The 23,889-nt window shown below is 62.2% G+C and overlaps 1 protein-coding gene across 1 annotated transcript; it reads left to right on the forward strand.

Annotated features, from left to right (window-relative positions):
• Positions 1-1,895: 1,895 nt before the first annotated feature.
• Positions 1,896-23,552, forward strand: LOC134139805 (protein O-GlcNAcase-like). Its single transcript, XM_062574561.1, has 18 exons — positions 1,896-1,947; positions 8,336-8,387; positions 12,502-12,599; positions 13,118-13,248; positions 13,664-13,835; positions 14,210-14,308; positions 14,710-14,994; positions 15,252-15,380; positions 16,728-17,398; positions 17,720-17,894; positions 18,127-18,183; positions 19,220-19,305; positions 19,417-19,521; positions 20,927-21,018; positions 21,403-21,595; positions 21,671-21,842; positions 22,233-22,482; positions 23,121-23,552. Exons 1-17 carry the CDS (start codon positions 1,908-1,910, stop codon positions 22,367-22,369), a joined length of 2,694 nt encoding a protein of 897 aa, XP_062430545.1. The 5' UTR covers positions 1,896-1,907; the 3' UTR covers positions 22,370-22,482; positions 23,121-23,552.
• The last annotated feature ends 337 nt before the right edge of the window (positions 23,553-23,889 follow it).

Consider the following 23,889-nt stretch of genomic DNA (forward strand, 5'->3'; position numbering starts at 1 on the left):
TGGTACGGTGCGCTGGTGTGTCCTATGCACCGGCACTGTGTGCCAGCTGGCACCGTGTGTCTGGTGATGTGTCACCCCCAGGCAGCACACTCAGGGGTAACAGCTCGCCTGCGTGCACAGCTTCGTGCGCCTTGTGCACCCATGCTGCTACCCTGAGCGTGCCAAATGCATGTGCGTGCAAACGTGTGCAGTGTGGAGAGTGCACACGTGCTCACACACACAACCACACACACACGTAGGCTAGCACATGAAGCTGGGGGTGTGTATACACACACAGAGACTGGCACACGTATGCACATGTACGTGCTTGCTAATGTGCACACGTACAGCTGGGGAGCAGGGGCTGTGGTGGGAGCAGCGCTGCAGGTGCGCGTGCCCCACGCGCCTGCTCCAAGGAGAGCAGGGCCGTGATGCAGCGGGTTTGCAGCGCCTGGCAGCAGGGCCGGACACTGGCACCTGGCACTGGCTGGACCGGCCGGAGACGCAGCGCCCCGTGAGTGGCTGGCCCCGGGCTCCGCAGGGCACCGGAGCCGCTCCGCACAGTCCGCTCCAACCACACTGCCGGGTCTGGGTGGGCTTGGCAGCCCATGGTGCGCTCTGACAGCCTGTTCCCTCCAGCTTCGGTGGCCCAGATGCTGTCGCTTGGCTTCCTCGTGCTACCTGAGCCTTCAAGGAGAAGAGGCAGATGCTGCAGACCCCACCTTCCTAGGTCCCTGGCATCACCTCTCCCACACATAGGTGTGACTGTGGGTCAGAGGAAACTGCCGCAGGTGGCGAGGGCTGCTGGGAGGGGGCTCGGCTGTGCCCCGCTGCGGGAGGAGAGCCCCGGGCTCCCGCACTGCAGATCCCCCCAGGAGCCGCCCCCCACCCCTGCACTGGCCATGGGAACGGCCGCGTGTGCACCTCTGTGCTGCGGGACCACAGAACAGTATCCTTGTGACAAGTCTGACCAACAGGAAAGAGGATCAGAAAAAGAGAAGAGCAACTCAATGACGACAAACCCTAGGCCCTGCACACAGGCAGGTGTAGTGACAACGCAGCTGCAGGACAGGGAACTACAGACATGGCAGCATTTTTGCAAAACAGAACCTGTGGGTGGAGAGGATCATGTGCCGGACGTAAGCTGGCAGCTCAGAGCAATGTGATGAGGGGCAAATAGCAGCCTGATCTATACGAGCAGGTGAGTCACATGCAAGACACGTGAATCAGCCGTGCTTTCTGTGGGCCTGGTGCACCTGGCAGACATGCCCTCGGCCTGGCGTGAAGGCACCAGGAAGAAAGGGCCTGTGCAGTGATGGCTACGAGGGGCTAGGGAGCCGTTTCCCCCCAGGACAGACTCCAGGGCGGGGGCTCTTCGGTTCAGGAGAGGCACTGCTGAGGGAACAGCAGACTGCGCAGAGGAAGGCCTGTCCCCTGCGCGCCGGGGAGAGCAGCGCAGCCGGCGCCTGGGGCTGGCAGGACCCGGGCTGCCTCTACGCCGGTCCCCGCAGGGCCCCCAGAGCCGGGCAGCGGGGGCTGCTCGGGGCCCGGGCCGCTGGCTGCTGCCCGGCCGAGAGCACCGGGAGCGCTGCCCGAGCGGGCCCCGGCCCCGGGGACCGTCTGCCGCGGCCGCGCGGGCCCCGGCGCGGGGGCTGCGCAGGGACCCCCGCGCCGAGCCCCACCCGGGCCTCGCCGCCCCGGGCCGCTCGCGCCCCGCCCGCCGGGCCGCCCCCTGCGCCGCGGCGCCGCGTCCCCGCGGGGGCGGCCGGGCGGCCGGGCCCGCCCCCGCCCCTCCGTGCCGCGCTCCATCCTTCCATGCAGCCTCCTGTGCATCCCTCCGTGTCCTCCCCCGTCCCTCCGAGCATCCTGCTGTCTCTCCCTCCCTCCACCCGCCCGAGTCCCCGGCTCCGCCGCTCCGGCCCGCGGGCATGGAGGGGCGGCTGCGCTTCCTCTGCGGTGTGGTGGAAGGTAGGTCCTGCCGGGGCCGGGCATCCCTCCGGCACACCGGAGGGTCTGTCCGTCCAGACAGCCAGCACAGCGCCCGGGGCCTTGGGTGTCGGGCAGGCAGCGCTCCGGGCCCTGCACAGTGCCCGGCCCCTGCCTGGGATGTGGGAGCAGCCCCAGGGCCCTGCACAGTGCCCGGCCCCTGTCCGGGGTGTGGGAGCAGCCCCGGGGCCCTGCACAGTGCCTGGTCCCTGCCTGGGATGTGGGAGCAGCCCCAGGGCCCTGCACAGTGCCCGGCCCCTGTCCGGGGTGTGGGAGCAGCCCCGGGGCCCTGCACAGTGCCCGGCCCCTGCCTGGGATGTGGGAGCAGCCCCGGGGCCCTGCACAGTGCCTGGTCCCTGCCTGGGATGTGGGAGCAGCCCCAGGGCCCTGCACAGTGCCTGGCCCCTGCCTGGGATGTGGGAGCAGCCCCGGGGCCCTGCACAGTGCCTGGTCCCTGCCTGGGATGTGGGAGCAGCCCCAGGGCCCTGCACAGTGCCTGGCCCCTGCCTGGGATGTGGGAGCAGCCCCGGGGCCCTGCACAGTGCCTGGCCCCTGCCTGGGATGTGGGAGCAGCCCCGGGGACCTGCACAGTGCCCGGCCCCTGCCTGGGATGTGGGAGCAGCCCCAGGGCCCTGCACAGTGCCTGGCCCCTGCCTGGGATGTGGGAGCAGCCCCGGGGCCCTGCACAGTGCCTGGTCCCTGCCTGGGATGTGGGAGCAGCCCCAGGGCCCTGCACAGTGCCTGGCCCCTGCCTGGGATGTGGGAGCAGCCCCGGGGCCCTGCACAGTGCCTCGTCCCTGCCCGGATGTGGGAGCAGCCCCGGGACCCTGCACAGTGCCTGGCCCCTGCCTGGGATGTGGGAGCAGCCCCGGGGACCTGCACAGTGCCTGGTCCCTGCCTGGGATGTGGGAGCAGCCCCGGGGCCCTGCACAGTGCCCGGCCCCTGCCTGGGATGTGGGAGCAGCCCCAGGGCCCTGCACAGTGCCCGGCCCCTGCCTGGGATGTGGGAGCAGCCCCAGGGCCCTGCACAGTGCCTGGTCCCTGCCTGGGATGTGGGAGCAGCCCCGGGGCCCTGCACAGTGCCTGGTCCCTGCCTGGGATGTGGGAGCAGCCCCAGGGCCCTGCACAGTGCCTGGTCCCTGCCTGGGATGTGGGAGCAGCCCCGGGGCCCTGCACAGTGCCTGGTCCCTGCCTGGGATGTGGGAGCAGCCCCAGGGCCCTGCACAGTGCCCGGCCCCTGCCTGGGATGTGGGAGCAGCCCCAGGGCCCTGCACAGTGCCTGGTCCCTGCCTGGGATGTGGGAGCAGCCCCGGGGCCCTGCACAGTGCCTGGTCCCTGCCTGGGATGTGGGAGCAGCCCCAGGGCCCTGCACAGTGCCTGGTCCCTGCCTGGGATGTGGGAGCAGCCCCGGGGCCCTGCACAGTGCCTGGTCCCTGCCTGGGATGTGGGAGCAGCCCCAGGGCCCTGCACAGTGCCTGGTCCCTGCCTGGGATGTGGGAGCAGCCCCAGGGCCCTGCACAGTGCCTGGCCCCTGCCTGGGATGTGGGAGCAGCCCCGGGGCCCTGCACAGTGCCTGGCCCCTGCCTGGGATGTGGGAGCAGCCCCAGGGACCTGCACAGTGCCTGGCCCCTGCCTGGGATGTGGGAGCAGCCCCAGGGCCCTGCACAGTGCCTGGCCCCTGCCTGGGATGTGGGAGCAGCCCCGGGGCCCTGCACAGTGCCTGGTCCCTGCCTGGGATGTGGGAGCAGCCCCAGGGCCCTGCACAGTGCCTGGCCCCTGCCTGGGATGTGGGAGCAGCCCTGGGGACCTGCACAGTGCCTCGTCCCTGCCCGGATGTGGGAGCAGCCCCGGGACCCTGCACAGTGCCTGGCCCCTGCCTGGGATGTGGGAGCAGCCCCGGGGACCTGCACAGTGCCTGGTCCCTGCCTGGGATGTGGGAGCAGCCCCGGGGCCCTGCACAGTGCCTGGTCCCTGCCTGGGATGTGGGAGCAGCCCCGGGGCCCTGCACAGTGCCCGGCCCCTGCCTGGGATGTGGGAGCAGCCCCAGGGCCCTGCACAGTGCCCGGCCCCTGCCTGGGATGTGGGAGCAGCCCCAGGGCCCTGCACAGTGCCTGGTCCCTGCCTGGGATGTGGGAGCAGCCCCGGGGCCCTGCACAGTGCCTGGTCCCTGCCTGGGATGTGGGAGCAGCCCCAGGGCCCTGCACAGTGCCTGGTCCCTGCCTGGGATGTGGGAGCAGCCCCGGGGCCCTGCACAGTGCCTGGTCCCTGCCTGGGATGTGGGAGCAGCCCCAGGGCCCTGCACAGTGCCCGGCCCCTGCCTGGGATGTGGGAGCAGCCCCGGGGCCCTGCACAGTGCCTGGTCCCTGCCTGGGATGTGGGAGCAGCCCCAGGGCCCTGCACAGTGCCTGGTCCCTGCCTGGGATGTGGGAGCAGCCCCGGGGCCCTGCACAGTGCCTGGTCCCTGCCTGGGATGTGGGAGCAGCCCCGGGGCCCTGCACAGTGCCTGGTCCCTGCCTGGGATGTGGGAGCAGCCCCGGGGCCCTGCACAGTGCCCGGCCCCTGCCTGGGATGTGGGAGCAGCCCCGGGGCCCTGCACAGTGCCTGGTCCCTGCCTGGGATGTGGGAGCAGCCCCGGGGCCCTGCACAGTGCCTGGTCCCTGCCTGGGATGTGGGAGCAGCCCCGGGGCCCTGCACAGTGCCCGGCCCCTGCCTGGGATGTGGGAGCAGCCCCGGGGCCCTGCACAGTGCCCGGTCCCTGCCTGGGATGTGGGAGCAGCCCCAGGGCCCTGCACAGTGCCCGGTCCCTGCCTGGGATGTGGGAGCAGCCCCGGGGCCCTGCACAGTGCCCGGCCCCTGCCTGGGATGTGGGAGCAGCCCCGGGGCCCTGCACAGTGCCTGGTCCCTGCCTGGGATGTGGGAGCAGCCCCGGGGCCCTGCACAGTGCCTGGCCCCTGCCTGGGATGTGGGAGCAGCCCCGGGGCCCTGCACAGTGCCTGGTCCCTGCCTGGGATGTGGGAGCAGCCCCGGGGACCTGCACAGTGCCTGGTCCCTGCCTGGGATGTGGGAGCAGCCCCGGGGCCCTGCACAGTGCCTGGCCCCTGCCTGGGATGTGGGAGCAGCCCCGGGGCCCTGCACAGTGCCTGGTCCCTGCCTGGGATGTGGGAGCAGCCCCGGGGCCCTGCACAGTGCCTGGTCCCTGCCTGGGATGTGGGAGCAGCCCCGGGGCCCTGCACAGTGCCTGGTCCCTGCCTGGGATGTGGGAGCAGCCCCGGGGCCCTGCACAGTGCCCGGCCCCTGCCTGGGATGTGGGAGCAGCCCCGGGGCCCTGCACAGTGCCTGGTCCCTGCCTGGGATGTGGGAGCAGCCCCGGGGCCCTGCACAGTGCCTGGTCCCTGCCTGGGATGTGGGAGCAGCCCCGGGGCCCTGCACAGTGCCCGGCCCCTGCCTGGGATGTGGGAGCAGCCCCGGGGCCCTGCACAGTGCCTGGTCCCTGCCTGGGATGTGGGAGCAGTCCCGGGGCCCTGCACAGTGCCTGGTCCCTGCCTGGGATGTGGGAGCAGCCCCAGGGCCCTGCACAGTGCCTGGTCCCTGCCTGGGATGTGGGAGCAGCCCCGGGGCCCTGCACAGCGCCTGGTCCCTACCTGAGATGTGGGAGCAGCCCTGGGGCCCTGCACAGCGCCTGGTCCCTGCCTGGGATGTGGGAGCAGCCCCAGGGCCCTGCACAGTGCCCGGCCCCTGCCTGGGATGTGGGAGCAGCCCCGGGGCCCTGCACAGCGCCTGGTCCCTACCTGAGATGTGGGAGCAGCCCTGGGGCCCTGCACAGCGCCTGGTCCCTGCCTGGGATGTGGGAGCAGCCCCGGGGTCCTGCACAGCCCCACAGGGACAGTCTATGGCCTGCCCAGGATATGGGAACAGCAACCACTGTGAAGGTCTCTCAGCTCTTCCTCAGTCATCTTAGCATAGCTTCCCATTGCGCCAGGGCATGGGCACTTGCTGCTCTCTCTCCAGCACTGGCCTCTCTCTCTCCCATGCCTATGTGGACAGCATCCTTGTTTGTGGCCCTACTGTGTCCATATTCCAGTGCAGTCTTGCCCTGGCTATGTCTGGTGCTGGCTGGGAAGATCCTGCTCTCACAGAGCAGCTCGGTGTGGCTTGGCCGTGGTCCCTACAGCACAGTACCTCTGGAGCGGGGCCAGGCCTGGCACCCTTGGGCAAAAGCACCTCTATCTTTTCTGGAAGCACCATGCTATACTCATAAATACAAATCAAATAGAAAGTAGGAGAACTGGGAAGCTGATAGTAAAAAGAAATATGAGTCAGACTAGAATCATTGATATGAGAAAGCTAATTTTGGAAAGAGAAGGATGCAGAGATATTGTCAGCAGAGCTACTCTGGGGAGGAAGAGGAGGTTTTTGGAGAGTGAGGAAGGAAAGGCATCCATGATCTTGGTAGCATGAGGTCTGGCAGGATGTGCATAGCGGTGCTGCGGTGGGTGTTGTTTCAAAGTAGATGGAGTACACTTGTGAATGTTCAAGCAGGTAAAAGATCTATCTGCAGGAAACACTCAGTGTGTGCTGTAGCACAACTGGCCACAGCCTCATGGCCCAAGGTCAGCGCTGAGGACTGCATGATGGGCTCTTGCCAAAGGGCCCTGAGAATGGGAGTTGTTTCCCAGGTAGAGTGGCTCCAGTGCACTCAAGTGCTTTGGGGAAAGCTCATTCCTGGGCAATGCTGGCCTTGTGCCAGGCACTGAGAGCTGGTCCTTTCTACCAGACTAGCAGAGTCATTGCGACCTGCCCTTGTGCTCAGCCCAGCCCAGCAAATGCATCCCTTACTTGAATCCCTGCTCCTGTAGTGCTTGTCTGCTAAAGTGCACTGTTTGAATTAAAAGTTGCCCATGATGCAGAGCCCTTCTGAAACTGCCCTGATGGCTAATTGCCGTCACTGTTCAGGACATCACATATTTTCTAATTGCAGCTCCCAGATCTTGCAGTGACTTGACTGTGAGGCTGAAGGTCCCACCTTGCTAAATTTCAGGTCTATATTTAAATGCTTACAGGTTTTCCTTAACCTCTATTTGAGGAGTCAAATCTACAGCTCTCCAGACTCCTTTACCTGCCAATTCTCCAACTGTCCTCAGGTGAACTGGCATCTAAAGAAGCTCCTCCAGCCTGGGTGGAGAGCTGGGAAACATGCCTGGTGCATAGCAGGGATCAAGTGTTGGAGGAGGATGAGGAGCAGATGGGATGTGTCGTTTCCATCACAGCCCCATTCCCTGCTGCTCTGGCTGGCAGGAGGATGCCCAAGGCAGATGATCAGCTGCTGCAGCACTGTAGCCTCTAGCCTGTGTCAGACACTGGTGCCCGAGAAGCTCCTGGGCCTGCAGGCAGCAGAAGCAGAAAGGCTAAGAAACACTAGGGAATTTGCTGACTCTAGATCTGCATTTCCTGCGTTCAGTTTTGCTGACTGGAACGTTCTGGAAGGATATTGTCCTTCTGGCCAGCCTCAGTGCTCACTGATGAGTGTCCTTGCCAGCAGATAGCCCTAAGGCTGCTCCTCGGGTGCCTCAGTCCCGTGGCCCTCCCCCCTGCAAGGCGTAGGGATCAGACCTGAGTGCTGTCCAGGGTGACCAGAGAGGCCTCTGTGAGGTATTGGGTAGTGATTGCTGTCCCGGCATTTGTGGAAATCCTTGCCAGGTGTTTGCATGTCCCTTGCCTGAGCAACTTGCCATGGGGTAGAGACGCTGCCTTGAAGACTTGCCCTGCTGCAGTTCAGGCATGGGTCTGGCAGAGTGTAGGAGAGAGCTGTCAGCGCAGGCTTGGTGCAGTGGTTGGAGACAGAGGAGCAGCTTTTACAACCCACGCAAGAATGCTGATGCTACTTAACACAGCTTGTTGCTACGCAGGCACTGAGAAATGCACAAATGACCCAGAAGAACCACAGAACTGGTCTCTGTAGTGAAGAAAATCCCCAAGCAGGAACCTTTAGAGTGGTGGAACTGTACCACCCTGCTTTGGTGCATGCAAGACTGCGCTGGAGGGGCTTTGAACCTAGCCAGCCCTCAGCAGTCTCTTCTGTGCTTGGATCTTACTGTGCAAACTGCCCTCTAAGGCTAAGCGCTACCTCATGTATTTTTTCCAGCTGTCTCTTTCTAGGAAGGATGGCAGTACAGACATCTTATACCCAATTGCTTCAATACCATGGCCGAGCAAGATCGTAGTAGGATAATAGACATTTGTAGTATCTGGAGGTACACAGCTGGGACCTCTGGATTAAGAGCAGCAGATTAGGAACAGTACAAAAAAACACTGTTTTAAGGGAATTACTGACAACTGCAATTTGGTTCTTATTTTTCCTGCCTTTTTGCAGGTTTCTATGGGAGACCATGGTCTATGGAACAGAGGAAACTTCTCTTTCAATGGCAAGTACCCCATGTTTCGCTCCCTGAAGGTACTAGCCCCCAACAGATTGGCAAGGCGAAAGGCAGAAGGATGCACCAGCCCCTCTCCTTTGAGCGCTGGAGTTGGGAGGGCGAGTGTGCTGATACTGGAGAGATGGTGGCCAAGGGTGGCCTAGGCTTCTCTCAGGGCTGATTCTGCTCTTGGGCATTGCTTGCAAGGCTCTGGAGCTCAGCCCCTGTCCTGCATCACTCCTGCAGCCCTGGATGCACTGGGAAAGCCCGCTTGTGCTTGTGGACAGGGATGGGTGGCTGTGGAGTGGATGGACAGGACAAGCCATGCTGCTTGTGCCCGGCAGATGGTGCTGGGACTCTGCCGTAGCCCAGCTGTAGCCAGATGTGCTCAGGCAGGCACTCCAAGAGGAAGAAGTCCTGGAAGAAATTGACTGGGCGGCAGCACCTGCGGGATGTATGGGTGCAAACCTGCAGGGAGTTGGGGGGCACAACTCAGATCCTACTGCCTGAGTTGTGGCAGGAGCAATGGTAGTGGGGAAGGTCTGGAGACCACAGGGGCTATGTAACCCTGGAAATGCCACCTCTGGAGGCACCAGAAAAGCTCCTCTGCCCAGGTTGCAGCATGGCAGGAGCAGGCTGCAGCAGCCCATGCACAGAAGGGATCTCAGTGAGCAGGAGGAGGGTCCAGGGCTGGAAATGAGAAGTCAGATCCACAGGAGAAGGAAGGTGGTGATGTTTAGCATGCTGGAAGTCAATCCCTGAGATGCTGCCCTGGCAGGGTGAGCTGCCCATTGCCTGTCTGTGAGTCGTGCTGACTATCTGGTCCTGGGCAGCACGGCGCCTGTCTGCATGGGTGTACAAGCAGCCGGTCAGCATGACTGCATGCTGCTGTCGCCAGCAGTGAGCAGCTGGCTCCTACCCAGCCTTGCACCCTGGGCTGCCCTGTGCCTCTCGCGGGAATGCTGCCTCCAAATGCTGCAGCCTGTTACCACTGCGAGAACAAACTCGTGCAGCACATTCACATCCTTCCATCATGGACATGCTTAGTCCTTTTATTCCAAGCATACTCTAAGATCCCTCACCAGCTGCATTCCTCACAGCATAGCATCCCTGTCCCATGGGATGCTGTCCCTCTGTGTCCCCATGTGTCCCTGTAATGGATAAAATGTGAGCAGGATCCATCACTGGCTGGTTATGAGGGTCACATTAGAATGGAAATGGTCTGTGCAGGAGAGAGACTGCGGTCTCCTGGGGGCCATTGCCCAAGCATTGGCCATTAGTGTGATGAACTGCACTGACTGGACCTGCCAGGACTGGGCTGGGTTCCCTGGCACTCTCTTGGAGTGCACAGCATGGGCAGCATGGCACTCATCGCCTGGCAGTGTGTTGATGATGACTCAGGCACTGTGGTTCAGGCTGTGTGGTGGTGATGTGTGATGGTGATGGTGAGGGCAATGCGGTACTGATGGTGTGGGCAGTGCGGTGGTGATGTGTGGGCAGTGCAGTGCTGATGGCATGGACAATGTGCCTGTCGCAGCATGGGAAGCATCTTGGTGTTCTGGTGACCATGTGGGAGTTCACAAGTGCAAGTAAGAACCGTGATGGGGGAAGAGATTCAGATACAGAAAAAATGTAGGTTAGAAATGTAGGGTAAAATGTGCAGCTGAGACAATGAAGGAAAATAAAATTTGATGTTTTAAAGTATATTGGGAATGAGAAGGTCTAGTGATGGCATAGCTTGGCCTGGGATGGGAAAGCTGTTAATCGCAATTCTAAAAGCACAGTATGTTCATCAGTGTTTTTCTTCTCCGAAATGAACCAAGATGATGTACTTATGTCATGTGATACATGAAGTGCTTCCCAGTTTGTTCATCATGGGAAAATGTAAACCGTCATCTACTGAGAAGAATAAATACAAATAAATGAATAAATCAGATGGTTTTCATACAGGCGAGCCAAAAGAGCTGTCTGGGGAGGTGTTTGCCATGTCCTGTTAATTTGCAGTGAGTCTTGGAGAGCTGAGGAGATTTTGGAAGGAATTCATACTTTTTAAGGCCAGAAAGGGCTCTTACGATGGTGTAGTCTGACCTCCTGAAACAGTCAGATCCTGATCTCTCCTGGACATGCTTTCCTTCAGCTCTGAGAGCAGCAGAGCATCTGGAGCACTTTCCTCTTGTGTCTCGGCTTGTCCCTGTAAATCATCCCTGGGTCTCGCTGTATCTGATTGCTAGGTCACGGCATTTCTCTTCTCCTGAGCACGTGTAGGCTGAGAATCACCCCAGAGTTCCCCTTGAAGAGATGAAGCAGATTGAGCTCAAGAGCCCCTTGCTCCCAGGCTTTCCATCTGTCTCATTTGTGATTCCTTGATGGGCCCTGCTCCGGTTTGTCAGCATCCTTCCCATGCCATAGCCACCTCTGCAGCAGCATTTTCAGCTAGCACAGAAGTCATTTCTCAGGAGGAGGAATATTTCTCAGTTATTTGTCCAGGGCTCTCTTATGCTGGTTTACCAGCAGCGCTGCAGAGGATGCTGCAGAGTTTGGCAAAAATCTGCCAGTCCAGAAGTGTTGCTCTGGTAGCTCTCTTAACGTTTATGGACCAATGTTAGTGTGACCCGTCCATTTGAGGAGTGCTGGGGTTTGGCCGTGCAGGACAGGCTTCCTTAGTCTGACACCACCCCGTGACCCCCCGTGGTGGGAGCAGCCCTGAGACTGGCGCTAGCTGGAACACGGACCTGTGGGTGGTGGGAGCAGCTGTGGGACTGGCGCTGACTGGCTGGGCAGCCCCATGGGCTTGGGGGTGCCCCATGGGCACTGCCGGCTGCTGTTGCATGCACTAGGTGAGTGACCTGTGCCTCTGGCTGCCGAGCTACGGGCTGTGTCTGGCTGCAGCGGGCTGATCAGCACAGGAGCTGGTTCAGATTCAGCCTGTTGAAAGGGCAGTAAGGGATGAGTATACAAGCAATGTTGGCAACTTCTGGGTTTCTTGTAAAAGGATATGGTTGGTGTCAGCAAGATTAGAGTTAGTGCTGATGCCATAGGCTGCACATGGAGGAGCTCCAGTCCCTGCTGTAATTTCAGCACTGGGGCCCCCGTTAGCTGGGCGCAGGGGAGCAGTGCAGGTCCCCAGAGCTGCTCCACAAACCTTGCAGGGTTGGTCCCACAGCCGGCACAGAACTCCCTTGGGGGCCGGGACAGTGACAGCGGTGAACGACGTGTGCATCGTCTCGGCCGTGACCGCACTGTGCGTCCTGGATCCCCTTCCACTGACACAGCCGAACGTGGCCACACGGGAGGCGTGTGCCAGGGCCGGGCAGGGGGAACAAGATGTGACCGGGAGGAGCGGGGACTTGGCACGAAAGGGGCAGACAGACCGTGAGGGACCCCAAGCCGGGGAGGGGTCAGGACTGCAGTACCATATCTGGCACTGGTGCTCTCACAGAAAGAGGAGATGGAAAAGTGCAAGGGTCCAAAAGAGCACCAGAATGACCCAGAACTGCAAAAAGTGTTGCAGAGTGATCGATTTGAAGAGCTTGGTCTGCTCAAACTCATGACTCGGAAACGGCGTAGTGTGTGCACCAAGGCTGTTGGAGGAACTGAGCTGCACGTGAAGCCAGGCAGGGCATTCCTGCAGGTAGGACACAGGCTTTTCGAGAGGATGGTGTGAGCAGGACTGAGGCAGTGAGGGATCCCTGTGTGCCAGGGCGTCGTGCACTGCAGGGGTGTTAACAACTGACCTCCCAGGAGGCAGCGTCCTGCTGGTCTCGGGGCCTTTTGCATCCAGATGCAGTGTATTTCTGGAGGTGTTTAAATGCAAATCGAGTGGTGCCTAAACACAAGATGTCAGAATCAGTACAGGGGCACAGGGTGAGATTTATGTCTTCATGTAGCCTTCAGACGTGCACAGGGCAAATCTTCTTGTGCAGGAGGGAGCAGTGGCTCCACGGTCTGGGGGCTCAGTGTGAGCAGGAGCTGGAGGCCTGCAGGACATGGTGCAGCACTTAGCAATGAGAGTGCACAGAGTGCTGAGGAGCTCCTGGCATTGCAGGCTGGCAGCTCTGCCCCGATGCCTCTTTGCAAAGGGCCCATCTCGTGCCATGGGTGATCCCATGTCCTTGCTGCACAGGCTGAGACGCTGGGGGCTCAACTGCTACATGTACGCACCCAAGGACGAGCTGAAGCACCGGCTGCTCTGGCGAGAACCCTACACGGAGCATGAGGCAGGTAGTGGCTCTGCTGGGCCCCAGTGCGGGTGGGCTGTTGGCATCCCAGCTCTGTGGGGGGCAGTGCTCAGCCTGCACCTCCACCACGGTCAGCCTGGCTGGCACTGCTCTTCCTGCCAGGACCCTGCCCATTGCAAGGAGCCCCCAGCCCCTGCTTGTTGTTGGGAGCCTGCAGACCCTGCCCCTTGCAGGGACCCCCCAGGTCCTGCCCATTGCAGGGACCTCCCAGAGCCTGCGTATAGTTGAGAGCCCCCCGGGCCCTCCCCAGTGTCAGGAGCTCCCCATACTAGACCTGCAGGGGTCTAGTGCCAGGCTGAGCCCAGGGCTCAGTTCTTGGCAATATGCTCTAGTATGGCAGGTCCCATGGGCCCTTGTGGGGGGGACTTCTATGTCCCAAGGACCCGGACTCTGTCTTTCTGGGACCCCAGACACTCTCTTGTGTCTCTCGGTGCTCTCGGCTCTTTCATTTTCGTCCCTTGCCTCCCAGCGCTCACAGCAGCTGCTTTGCTCTGTCCGCAGCCCAGCTGCAGTCGCTCATCAAAGCCGCCCAAGAGCATGGTGTGGAGTTTATTTTTGCCATTTCTGCGGGCCAAGATATGGTGTTTTCAAGTGGTGGGGATCGGCTCCTGCTGCAGCAAAAACTCAGGCAGGTAGCGTGGGCTGTTCCTTCCTGCCACGTCCCCGGCGTCCGCTCCGACAGCTGAACCCCTGCTGCTGCTGCACGCTGGGTGCTGGGCGACTGCAGCTGTGCAGCCCTGAGCACCACTGGGGGGACCCTGGCCGAGGGCCGACTCTGTGGGGCACCCCACAGCGGATGTGCTGCCCTGTCGAAATGACAGGGCTGTGCAGATGCCTGACTGCTTGCAGGCAGTGCAGGAAGAGCAGAAATGGGCCTGACTGAGCCCTGGAGCTCTGGGCTGAAGGTGCAGCTGCAGCGCCGGGGGGCTGCTGCAGGCTGGTGCAGCCTCTGGGAGCTGCTTCCCACACGCATGAGGGTCTTTCCTGGAGCTGCTGTGCCCTCACTCTGCTCCCGGGGCTCCTACCAGCCTGTGCCTATGCCCGCAGGTGGCCGCGGCTGGGTGCTGCTCCTTTGCGCTGCTCTTCGATGACATCGATCCCCGCATGTGCGGAGCAGACAGAGACATCTTCCCCTCCCTGGCGCAGGCCCAGGCCTCCGTGGCCAATGAGATGTACCGGGAGCTGGGCCAGCCCTCAGTCTTCCTCTTCTGCCCCACAGGTACCTCCTGCAGCGGTGCAGCCCCCTGCCCTGTCCTTGGACACCCAGTGCCTGGCAAGCCAGGACACTCCACATCATGCTGGGATTCCCTCAGCTGGGTGCGCCCAGCACATGTCCCCCAGGACCTTGCTGCTCTGACAGCCTGCCACTCCCACTGCTCCCCTGGGATCCCCATGCTCCCAGGGGCCCTTTGCAGTAGCCCTGGAGCTCTCAGGACTGGGACAGGACCAGCCCGCAGACGGGGCAGTGCTTCAGCAACTGCACACATCGTATTGCCTGCACCACACATCTCCCTCATCTCCCATCCAGCCTCTCCTCCCTGTCGGCAGCCCGGTTCCCCTGCCCTCAGGGAATGCTCTGTGCTCCCTCCCCAGAGTACTGCAGCTCTCTGTGCTCACCCAGCCCCAGCCAGTCTTGCTACCTACTGACCCTGGGCCGGGAGCTGCTCCCAGGGATCGGCGTCATCTGGACCGGTGAGCATCCTGTCCTGCTCCGTGGGTGCACTGCCCCATGCAGCGCTTCTTTGTGAGGCCCAGAGTCTGTGAGCCCCACGGCCACGGCCCTCCCCTGGAGAGGAGGCAGTGAGGGGCCCTGCTAGGTACCTCTCAGCACTGGGGTGAGCAGCCCCAGCAGGGGGTAGGAGGAGGAGGTGAGGCTGCTCTCGCCCTGGTTGTGTGGTCTGCCTCGACTCCTGTCTCAGTGCTCGGTGTCCAGACCTGTGCATGTCCCTGCATGTGCATGCGTGCATACTAATGCATACGTATATACGCATGTGGGTGAATGGGACACATACACACGTCATGTCTATGATGCACCATGCTGCCCGCATGCTCCGTGCATATCTGTGCTATGGTGTCCTGTGCCCGTGCTCCAGGCCCAAAGGTGGTGTCACAGGAACTCTCAGCCACATTGCTGGAGGAAGTGGAGGGCATCCTACAGCGTCGCCCCATCATCTGGGACAACCTGTATGCCAATGACTATGACTGCAGGCGCGTCTTCCTGGGCCCCTACACGGGACGCGCCCCTGGTCTGGTGGCCAGGCTCCGTGGACTGCTCCTCAACCCAAACTGTGAGCTCCAGGCCAACTTCATCCCCATCCACACACTGGGCAGCTGGTTTCGGAGTGAGCTGGGGAGCTGCACCCACCCTGAGCATGCAGGTACCTGCCCCAACTCTGCATGCACGACCCTGGCACCTGCAGTGAATGTGTGCTCCCAGGGCTGGGCCGTGCTCAGAATCCCTGCCCATCGCTGCTGAGGCCGTAGGGGGGGGGGATGTGTGTCTTGGCAGCAGCCTGGGGAGATCTCTCGCCCAGGAGCCACCTGACTCCCCGGGGTAGGGGCAGTGGATGTGGCATGGGATAACTCAACTGAGCAAGAGTGGGGCTGCCCAGACTGCTGGATGCTATTTCCCTAGGAAAGAAAGCTGTGGCAGCCATAGGGGACCACCTGTGCCCAGAAGAGGGGAGCTACAACCCCCAGGAGGCCTTGGAGCTGGCACTGCAGGACTGGGTGGCTGAGATAAACCAGCAGACCTTGGAGCCAAGTAGGTGATGGGCTCGCACCATGCGGCATCCATCCCAGGGCAGCCCTGGGGTGCTGGATAGGAGAGTAGGATGGGCCAGTGCTCTGCCATTTGGGAGGGGCTCTCTGGAGGGTGGGGGCTGCAGCTGGATCCTTATTTCCCATGGTGGGTCTGCACAGAGCAGTGGCCTGGGGCACAAGCACGGAGAGCCACAACTGCTTGAGCTCCATGCCAGGTGCTTTCCTTTCCCAGGGTGAGCAGCCCAGGGAGGGGACACAGCATCCCCTGCAGTGCCGGCACACCACAAGAGACAAGCAGACACAGGGTGTGGGAGGACCTCAGTGGGGACTGCTGTGCCACTGCAGCCAGCTCAGCCTGGGCAGGAGCAAGGGGCCTCCGGGCTGAGTGGGGAGGACGCCTGCTTCAGCAGGACAGCAGTCTGGGAAAGCAAAGGCTGAGAGAGCTGAGGAGGGCAGTGCCCAGCAGAGCAGAGCCGAGAGAAGCACTGCAGGGCTATGTGAGCTGGGCACTGGGGCTGTGAAGGGGTGTACGACCCTGAGGACATGGCTCAGAAACAGCTTTGGAGCAAGAATGGGGGGAAGCAGCAACTGAGTGACTCGGGAAGGTGCTTAGCAGCCTGAAAGAGGATGATGTGACGTGGTGTTTGCTGCAAGGAGGGGCAGCACACTCTGCTCCCTGCTTTCCCACTTTGCTGTCCCTGCATCCATGGGCTCAGCAGAAGAGGAGAAAGCTTGGACCATGCTGTGGCTCTGAAAGAGGAGATTAAGCAAGGCACAAGCTTGGTTTTTGCACTGTTTGCAAAACCTCTCTGAAGCTCCAGGCCTCACTGGATGTGGAGAGTCGTCGAACACAAAAGATCATGAGGCTGTGCAGAGCCCTGGTGTGGGCCATGCTCAGGGTCGGCGTGCCACCTGGCATGGTCTTGCCAGAGTGCCGTTTGGGTGCGGGTGCTATAGGGCAGCTGTTGGATGCGGGTGCCATAGGGGAGTCATTTGGGTGTGGGTGCCCTAGGGCAGCCATTTGGATGTGGGTGCCAGAGGGGAGCCCCTTGCTCTGTCTGGCCAGGGAGGAGGGTCCCAGCACAGCCCAGCACCAGCCCTCAGGGAGGACTGATGCTGCGAGGCTTCACGGCTGGGCGTGATGCTGAGCTGCAGCCCCAGCCCCATGGCACTGCTCCCAGCGGCTCCCAGCCCTTCAGCATGGTGCCAGTGGAGGGCAGGGGGACCATCACGGTGGGGCTGGAGCAGGGCAAAGGGGGAAGGACCCCCGCTGGTGTCCCACAGAGCCCCATGGGTGACAGGGACCTGCGCAGCAGCTGCGAACCCTCCTCTGCTTATGCCCATGCAGCGGGGGAAAGCGAGTCCCTGGGACACCTGGAGACACTCTACAGCCCTACAGCACTGCTCGGCCATGGACCCTGGACCAGTCCTGGCCCCACAGCACCACTTCTGAATGGGGCTGGGACCAGCCCTGGCCCCATGGTACCTCTCAGTGATGGGGCTGGGACTGGCCCTGGGCCCACAACACCTCTCAGCGATGAGGCTGGGACCAGCCCTGGCCCCATGGCAGCTCTCAGCAATGAGACTGGGACCAGCCCTGGCCCCACGGCACCGCTCAGTGATGGGGCTGGGACCAGCCCGGGCCCCACGGCAACTCTCAGCAATGGGGCTGGGATCAGCCCTAGACCCATTTCACCTCTCAGTGACAGGGCTGGGACCAGCCCTGGTCCTGCGGTACCTCTCAGCAATGGGACTGGGACCAGCCCTGGCCCCATGGCACTGCTCAGCAATGGGGCTGGGACCAACCCTGATCCCATGGCACCTCTCAGCAATGGGACTGGGACCCAGCGCAGTCCCACAGCCCCGTTGATGCTGGAGGAGGCCCAGATGCTGGTGGAGCTCTTCTACCTCCCCTATGAGCATGGCCCCCAGGCACGATGTCTCTTGGAGCATTTACAGTGGCTCCAGGCTAACCACCCTTGCATGGGCAGCCCGGCCACAGCACCCAATGCACGACTGGTAAGGCACTGTGACGCCAGGTATGGCATGGACGGGGCGATGTGGATGTGTGGCATGGACGATGTGGCGTGGACAGGGTGATGTGGATGGGTATATGTGGATGAGGAGGTGTGGACAGGGCGGCGTGGATGGGATGGAGTGGATGGGGTGATGTGGACAGGATGTTGTGGAGGGGGAGGTGTGGACGGGGTGGCCTGGATGGGGCGGTGCGGACCCGGTGGCTTGGAAGGGCAGTGTGGACGTGCAGTGTGGATGGGGCAGTGCAGTGCACGTGCGCCTGCGGGCCGGTCCCTGCTCAGCCACGGCTGGTGCCTGCAGCAGGGCGAGCAGTGGCGGGGCCGTGCCCGGACCTTCCAGCTGCTCTGCGCCGAGACGTGCCGCCTGCACAGCCGCTTCGTCAGCTGCGCCGGGCGCTCACTGCTCTACGACCTCCACCCCTACCTCTGGGACATCCGCAACGTGCTGCTGGCCGCCAGCGCCTTCGTCCAGTGGCTGGGTACGTGGCAGAAGCTGGCCCCGTATTGCACCTTCACCATGGGCAAATCCTGCCCTCCAGGCGGCTGTGGAGCGCAGAGACCCCGCGTGCTGCAGCAGTCCGGGACATCCCTGTGGCTCCCCATACGGAAGTGGCAGAGTCCGGGCCCCTCTTGGGGCCTGGGCTCTGTGTGCCGGTGCCAGCGCTTGTCCAGGTGCAGCGCTCCATGCTCACCGCCTTCCCTCCCTTGCAGACTGCCATCTCCTCCGCGATCCCGACGCCGCCAGCCCCTGGGGATGCTGCTTCGGCTGTGAGCATCTCTGCCACCTGCGCGCCCTCGCTTGTGGGGCCCCAGCTCGTGTGGGACTGCTGACGGTTGCCTGCCAGAAGGAGGGGGGATGGCACAGGGGCTGGCACCCCGGCCACCTCAGTGCACCAGGGCAGGACAGGGCGTGGAGATGGGGACGGCGGACGGAGTCGGGGACAGAGCTCTGCTCCACCAGCTGGAAAGCATTTGCAGCGAGGTGCCCGGTTCAGTGACCTGTGACCGGTCACATCCTCCCTGCGAACGGTCTTGGCCTTGCCAGGACAGTGGGAGACCGAAGTGAGGCACCCTGGAAGGGGGCAGGGTGGCTTGTCACCAGGATGCCTTTCTCCAGGACGTGTCTCAGCCGTTTAGTGCAAGGATCTCTTAGCCTTTCTGGTGGAAGGGATCCACACACTACTGGGAGCAGTTATGTCCTGCGGGTTTCCAAGCACAGCACACAGAAGTGATGCTGAGCTTTGGATGCCCGTGCATCACTTTGGGAGCCTGCATCCCCCCGGCGCCTGGTCCCGTGGTTGCTCCATGGGCCCTGTGAGCTCTTACAGACCAAGAGCTGTCACCAGACGACATCCTGAAGGATGCTCCCCGTTCAGTGCAGGACATGGCAGTGTGCCAGGCCACCCCTTGCCCAGCTCCCTGGGGAAGTGGCCATGTGCAGGGCCAGGGCTTGCATGCCAGGGCAGCCTGGGAGCTGCCACGGGCACCGTGGCGCAGGTGGCCGGGGAGCCTCTGTGCCGGGCTGCAGCCTCTGCTCTCCGCTGGGAGCCGTGTCTTTCCCCTGCACCTTTCCTGAAGGCACAACCATGCCTTTTCCCCGTTTCCCTCCGTTGCAAGCCCTGTCACAAGGGGCTTGCTGCCGCCCAGCGCACAGATAGGCTGCCCGGCTGGGCGGTGCAGACCGCAGCAGAGCCTCCGGGTTGCGCCCAGCGAGCTCTGCAGCGCTGCAGCGTGGTGGTCGCTGACGTCTGGGCCCTGCAGGCTGCTCTTCACCTTGTCTGCCTCTGTCTCGCACTGCCTCCAGGGTGCCAGAGCATCGCTGCCCCACTCTCGCCGCAGGGGGATGCCGAGCCCTGGGCACGCCGCGGGGGCCTCTTTGGGGAGCTGCAGGTGAGCGCACCGCTTCGTGCAGAGCAGCTGCTGGGAGCGGGATCCTGGCTGTGGAGCTGCCCTTCGAGCTACCCTCGTCCTGCCACCCCAGAGCCGCCTGCTCTCTTCCAGGCCCTGCTGCCTGTGGGGAACAGCTGTGACCTTTTCCACCACCCGCCTCCGCTCTTCCCGGCCGGCCGGCTGTACCTGCTGCGCCCGCTGCTGCCCACGGACCAGGTGAGACCCATGCCGAGCAGCCGAGCTCACCCTGGGCGGGAGCGCGCCTGCAGCCGGCCCCGCGGCCGGGTGCCTGGGGCAGGACGGCGCAGGCGGGGAGGGACCGCTGGGGCCCCGCTCCAGCACCCATGCTGCTCAGGGCCGGCCGCTCTGGCCAGCACGGACAGGGCCGGTTGCTCAGCCGGTGCCGGCAGCAGGGGTGGCACGTGGCCGTGATTCCCCAGAAAAGCAGCATCCCCTGTCAGGGTGACGATCTGCTGGCTGCAGCCCCCGCGCTCAGTGTTTGATGTCCCAACAGCTCTACTGCTCCGGGACGGGGAGGGAAAGGAGAGATTCAGGGAGGGGGAGGGGGTGGATGCGTAAATTAAAATGCCGCCAAATCCAGTTCCCACGTGCCACACAGTCTGCAGTGAACTCTCTGCTCCAGCACCCTGCTGCTCCTTGCAGCTAAGGGAAACACAGCGAATCATGGGCACAACAGACATCCCTGCTAAACACAGCACCCTGTAATGCAAAATGCAGTGTGTGCAAACAGAAGAGGTGTTGCAAGCATGTGAGAGCAGAGAGCAGAGCTTATAATATCAGACTATAGCTGCCAGCAGTTCCTTTTGTAAGATCTTGTTTTCAATTGCTTGTTGTCAGATTTCAGCTCTTCAGGCCAAACTTTAACAAGCTGAAAGTCTATCCCCAGTGAAACTTTGAGAAAAAAAAATCAGCTAAGCAGTTCAGCCAGTTCTGAAAGCAGAGCTAAGAAGCAGGTTGTTCTGCCCACACTCAATGATCCTGGCAGCCTCTCCTTTGAGAAGCAGTGCTTTTATCAGGATGTTCTTTTCACCATTCCTGTGAACAGCAGAAAACTCGCATCTGACCAAGGCAGGCACTCTGGAGGGGTCCGGTTTGCACACGCTCTGTGCAGACTTGTTGGAGTTGCGGGATTAAGGTCCCTGCCGTACTGGCTGCTCTGAGCATGCGCCAGCCTGGAGCCAAGTAGTGTTTCCCAGGAAGCCTGACTGGAATGGCGATTCCTGTCCCAAAGCATTGCTGTGCTGTGGCAATGAGCCTCAGCATGACATGATGTGTGTTGCACAATGGCTATGGGAATCACATAGATGTCAGCACATCAGAAAGCTGAAGCACAAACTTTCCTCTGGATGGGAAGTGCTGGAGGCTGCAGCCCTGGTCTTGGTCCCTCCTTGCAGAGCAGGAAGGGTGTGATGCTGCTGGTTCATCATGCTTGGAGGGGGCTGCAGTCCTGATCGCGGTCCTTCCTTGTGAAGGAGGAAGGGTGCGATGCTGCTGGTGCGGGGGAGCATGGCCGTGGGGTTGGGAGCCAAAGGACAGCAGCAGGTCAGGGCCTGGGGAAGAGCAGGCAGAGCCCGGGCTGAGCTGGGTCTGGCTCTTGCAGGGAGAGCTTTACCGAATGTGCCGAGAGAGTTTGGACTGTGACCCTTGTGTGGCAGAGGTGCTCTCAGCATATCCAGACCTCCTTGGTGACAGGTGAGATGTGGCTTCCATGGGGCTCCCTGCTGAGCCAAGGCCGTGCGCCAGGTGACATGGTAGGAGGCAACAGCCAGCCCGCCCCCTCCTGATGTCCCTGTGTGTCCCAGTTGTGCCTGCGCCAGCTTGCGGTGGCCTCACGTGCAGGGCAGGCCAGGGGGACATTGCTGCACTAGTGCACTGGCTGGTCCCGGGAACGGCTGCTGCCCAGCCTATCTGCAAGGGCTGCGGTGCCATTGATGGGGCTGAGGGTCTTGAGGGGCAGCCCGGCGGATGCTGGGGTGCCAGGTCCTGCAGCAGCGGCTGGGAAGAGGCTGTCAGCTCCAAGGTTTACCTGGGACAAGCTACATGCCCCACTCAAAGGGTGCCCGCTCTGGCTGGCAGGCTGCTGGGCAGCTTCCTGAGCCTGAGCCCCGAGTACACATTCGTGCTGGAGGATGAGGATGGCCTGTGTGGCTACGCGGCCGGCGCGCTCTGTGCCGAAGGCTTCCTGCAACAGCGGGATGGCAGTTGGCTGCCAGCCATGCGGCACAAGTACCCCCAGGAGCTGGGCACAGGTAGCCCCATGCTGGGAGAGGTGAGTGGGGCACCGTGAGTGGTGCTGAGGGTGAGAGGAGGATGCCGAGTCCCTCACTGGTGTCGTTGCCTGCAGGATGTCCTGCAGGAAGCCCTGCTCTTCTTCCACGCTGAGGCGCTGCCCGTGCCACTGCCCATACTGCGGCGCTTCTCCTCGCTGGTGCAGCTGGGCACGGCCCCGCGCGTGCTGGATACAGGGGCCAGCCGCAGCCTGGCCCTCTGCCTGCTGAGTGCGCTCAGAGCCCACGGTGAGCACGATGCCCCAGGCCGGTGCGCAACGCTGTGCCCACTGCTCCCCCAGCCACCCCAGAGCCAGGCCAGCCCCACTGCGCCCAGTGCCTGGCACGGAGCGGGTGACCCCACTGAGCTCCCTGCCCTGGCACAGAGCAGGTGACCTCGCTGGGCTCTCTGCCCATCTCTCCTGCCACATTCCAGCCTCTCTCCTTGGCACCAGCCCCCCTCACACTGGGGACATGTAAACAAGGCTTGGGGCATCGTGCAAAGCCTGCTGCCCAGGGCAGAGGAGAGGCTGAGCCCCCTCGCTGCATGGGTCCTTCAGGGCCTGCCCCAGCCCCTGGCCCCCAGCTTGGTGAGAGAGTCTTGGTGCTGTGGGCCTGACCACTTGTCTCTCCTTGCAGGGTCACAGGGGGTGTTTTGCCAGGTCAGTGCTGCTGACCGTCAGCAGCTGAGCTTCTACAGCAAGCTGGGCTTCATTGCCCTGCCAGTGGCCTGGGGCAGCTTCCCTGGTGCTCGCCTCCTTGGACGGCTCCTCTGAGCATGAGCACTGGATGCAGGCACGGGGTGGCAATGCCGTGGGGCCCCAGACCCCGTGCAGCATTGGCTGCACAGCTCGAGGGAGCAGGAGCAGCAAGGCATCGCACAAGGCAGGTACGTGTGATGGGAGGTGCATGGGAGGCACGGCCTGGTGGGTCCCTGGGCAATGGATGTGCACTTCTGCCATTTTGCAGGAGGTCCAGGTAGCAGGACCTCTGCTCTTCCCTTCACTGCTGCTTGCAGAACAGCTCCCGCCCTTGCCAGGGGAACGAGCAATACCCCAGGCTGTGTGTGGACCACTAGGCCAGGGTGAGAGCCATGGGCAGTATTGCGTGTGGTGGTCCCTCCCTGGGCATGGCACAGTGCTCTGGAGCTGGGGAGTGCTCCAGCTACACCGGCCTGCAGACGAGGGGGGCCTTACGGACAGCTCAGCCCTTGCCACAGCAGGATGTGCTGGGACGTCGCACCAGTTGGCAGCCCCCTGGGGGTCCATGGCCTGAGGCACCACACTGCAGGGCTAAGTGGGAATATAGGGATAAGAAATGAGATGACACTGCAGAAACCCTCAACTTTGGTAGTATGTATGGGAATACAGTCATAAGAAGTAAAAACAAGAGGCTCAAGTGAACAATGGAGCCTGGTTGGATAAAAAACAATTTGGCTTGGTTTAAACTGCTGCTACTGGGGAAAAGAAACAGGGAGGGGACTATAAAAGATGCTATCTTGCATGGTGTGGACGCTGCCCCGGACAGCTGTGCTGACCAGAACCCTACCTGATGAGAAGGGGACGCCCGTGCTGCAATTCCTCCGTGACCGATGGAGCGTTGAGAGATCTGAGCTTGTAAGGCAGCAGCCTTGTTAGGAACCTGAAGTGCTTGTAGCATAATATGAAGTGCCTGGCTGCAGTGAATTAGGCTGAGAGATTGCAATCTATGCATGAGTAGTAAGTACTTATTATTTGTGGTCATGCTACATCTTGCTCTTCATAGTCCCCCTTACGTTAGTGAACATCCGAAAGTCCTTGGGTGCAACACCTGCAGGCTGGGCTGTCCCGGCTCTCTCCGTCTGGGCCGGGCAGCCTGCGTGTGCCTGGGCTGTCTCGCCCTGGAGCTGGCACCTGACACAGTGAGGCAGCCTCTGGCTCTCCACTGCCCAAGGGCTGAGAGAAGTGCTGCCCTTGGCAATAAAAGCATTTTCTGGGCTCTTGCTATGGTCCGTCTCTTGGGGGAAAGGGCTAGGATAGCAGTGTTTCCTTCCGACAGCCCCGTGTCCTCCCTCCAGCCAGCCCTGTCCATCCAGCTCACACAGGCTTTCCTTATACCTGGTTCCTGTGTAACCTCAGATGAAGTGGCTCCCCACACACATCCGCCTCTCCAGCTGCTCGCCAGCCCTCGGCTTCCCTCCCCCACTGCGCTCCAGGAATGAGCTCCGAGTGCCGGCAGCGTGTGCTGAGACCAGGACAGAGTCATGCCCTTGGCTCCCCTCTGGGTCTGGGGGGCTGCTGCCGCCAGAGGCACTTTG

This window comes from Rhea pennata, chromosome 4 (assembly GCF_028389875.1).
Source record: "Rhea pennata isolate bPtePen1 chromosome 4, bPtePen1.pri, whole genome shotgun sequence".
Lineage (NCBI taxonomy): Eukaryota > Metazoa > Chordata > Aves > Rheiformes > Rheidae > Rhea > Rhea pennata.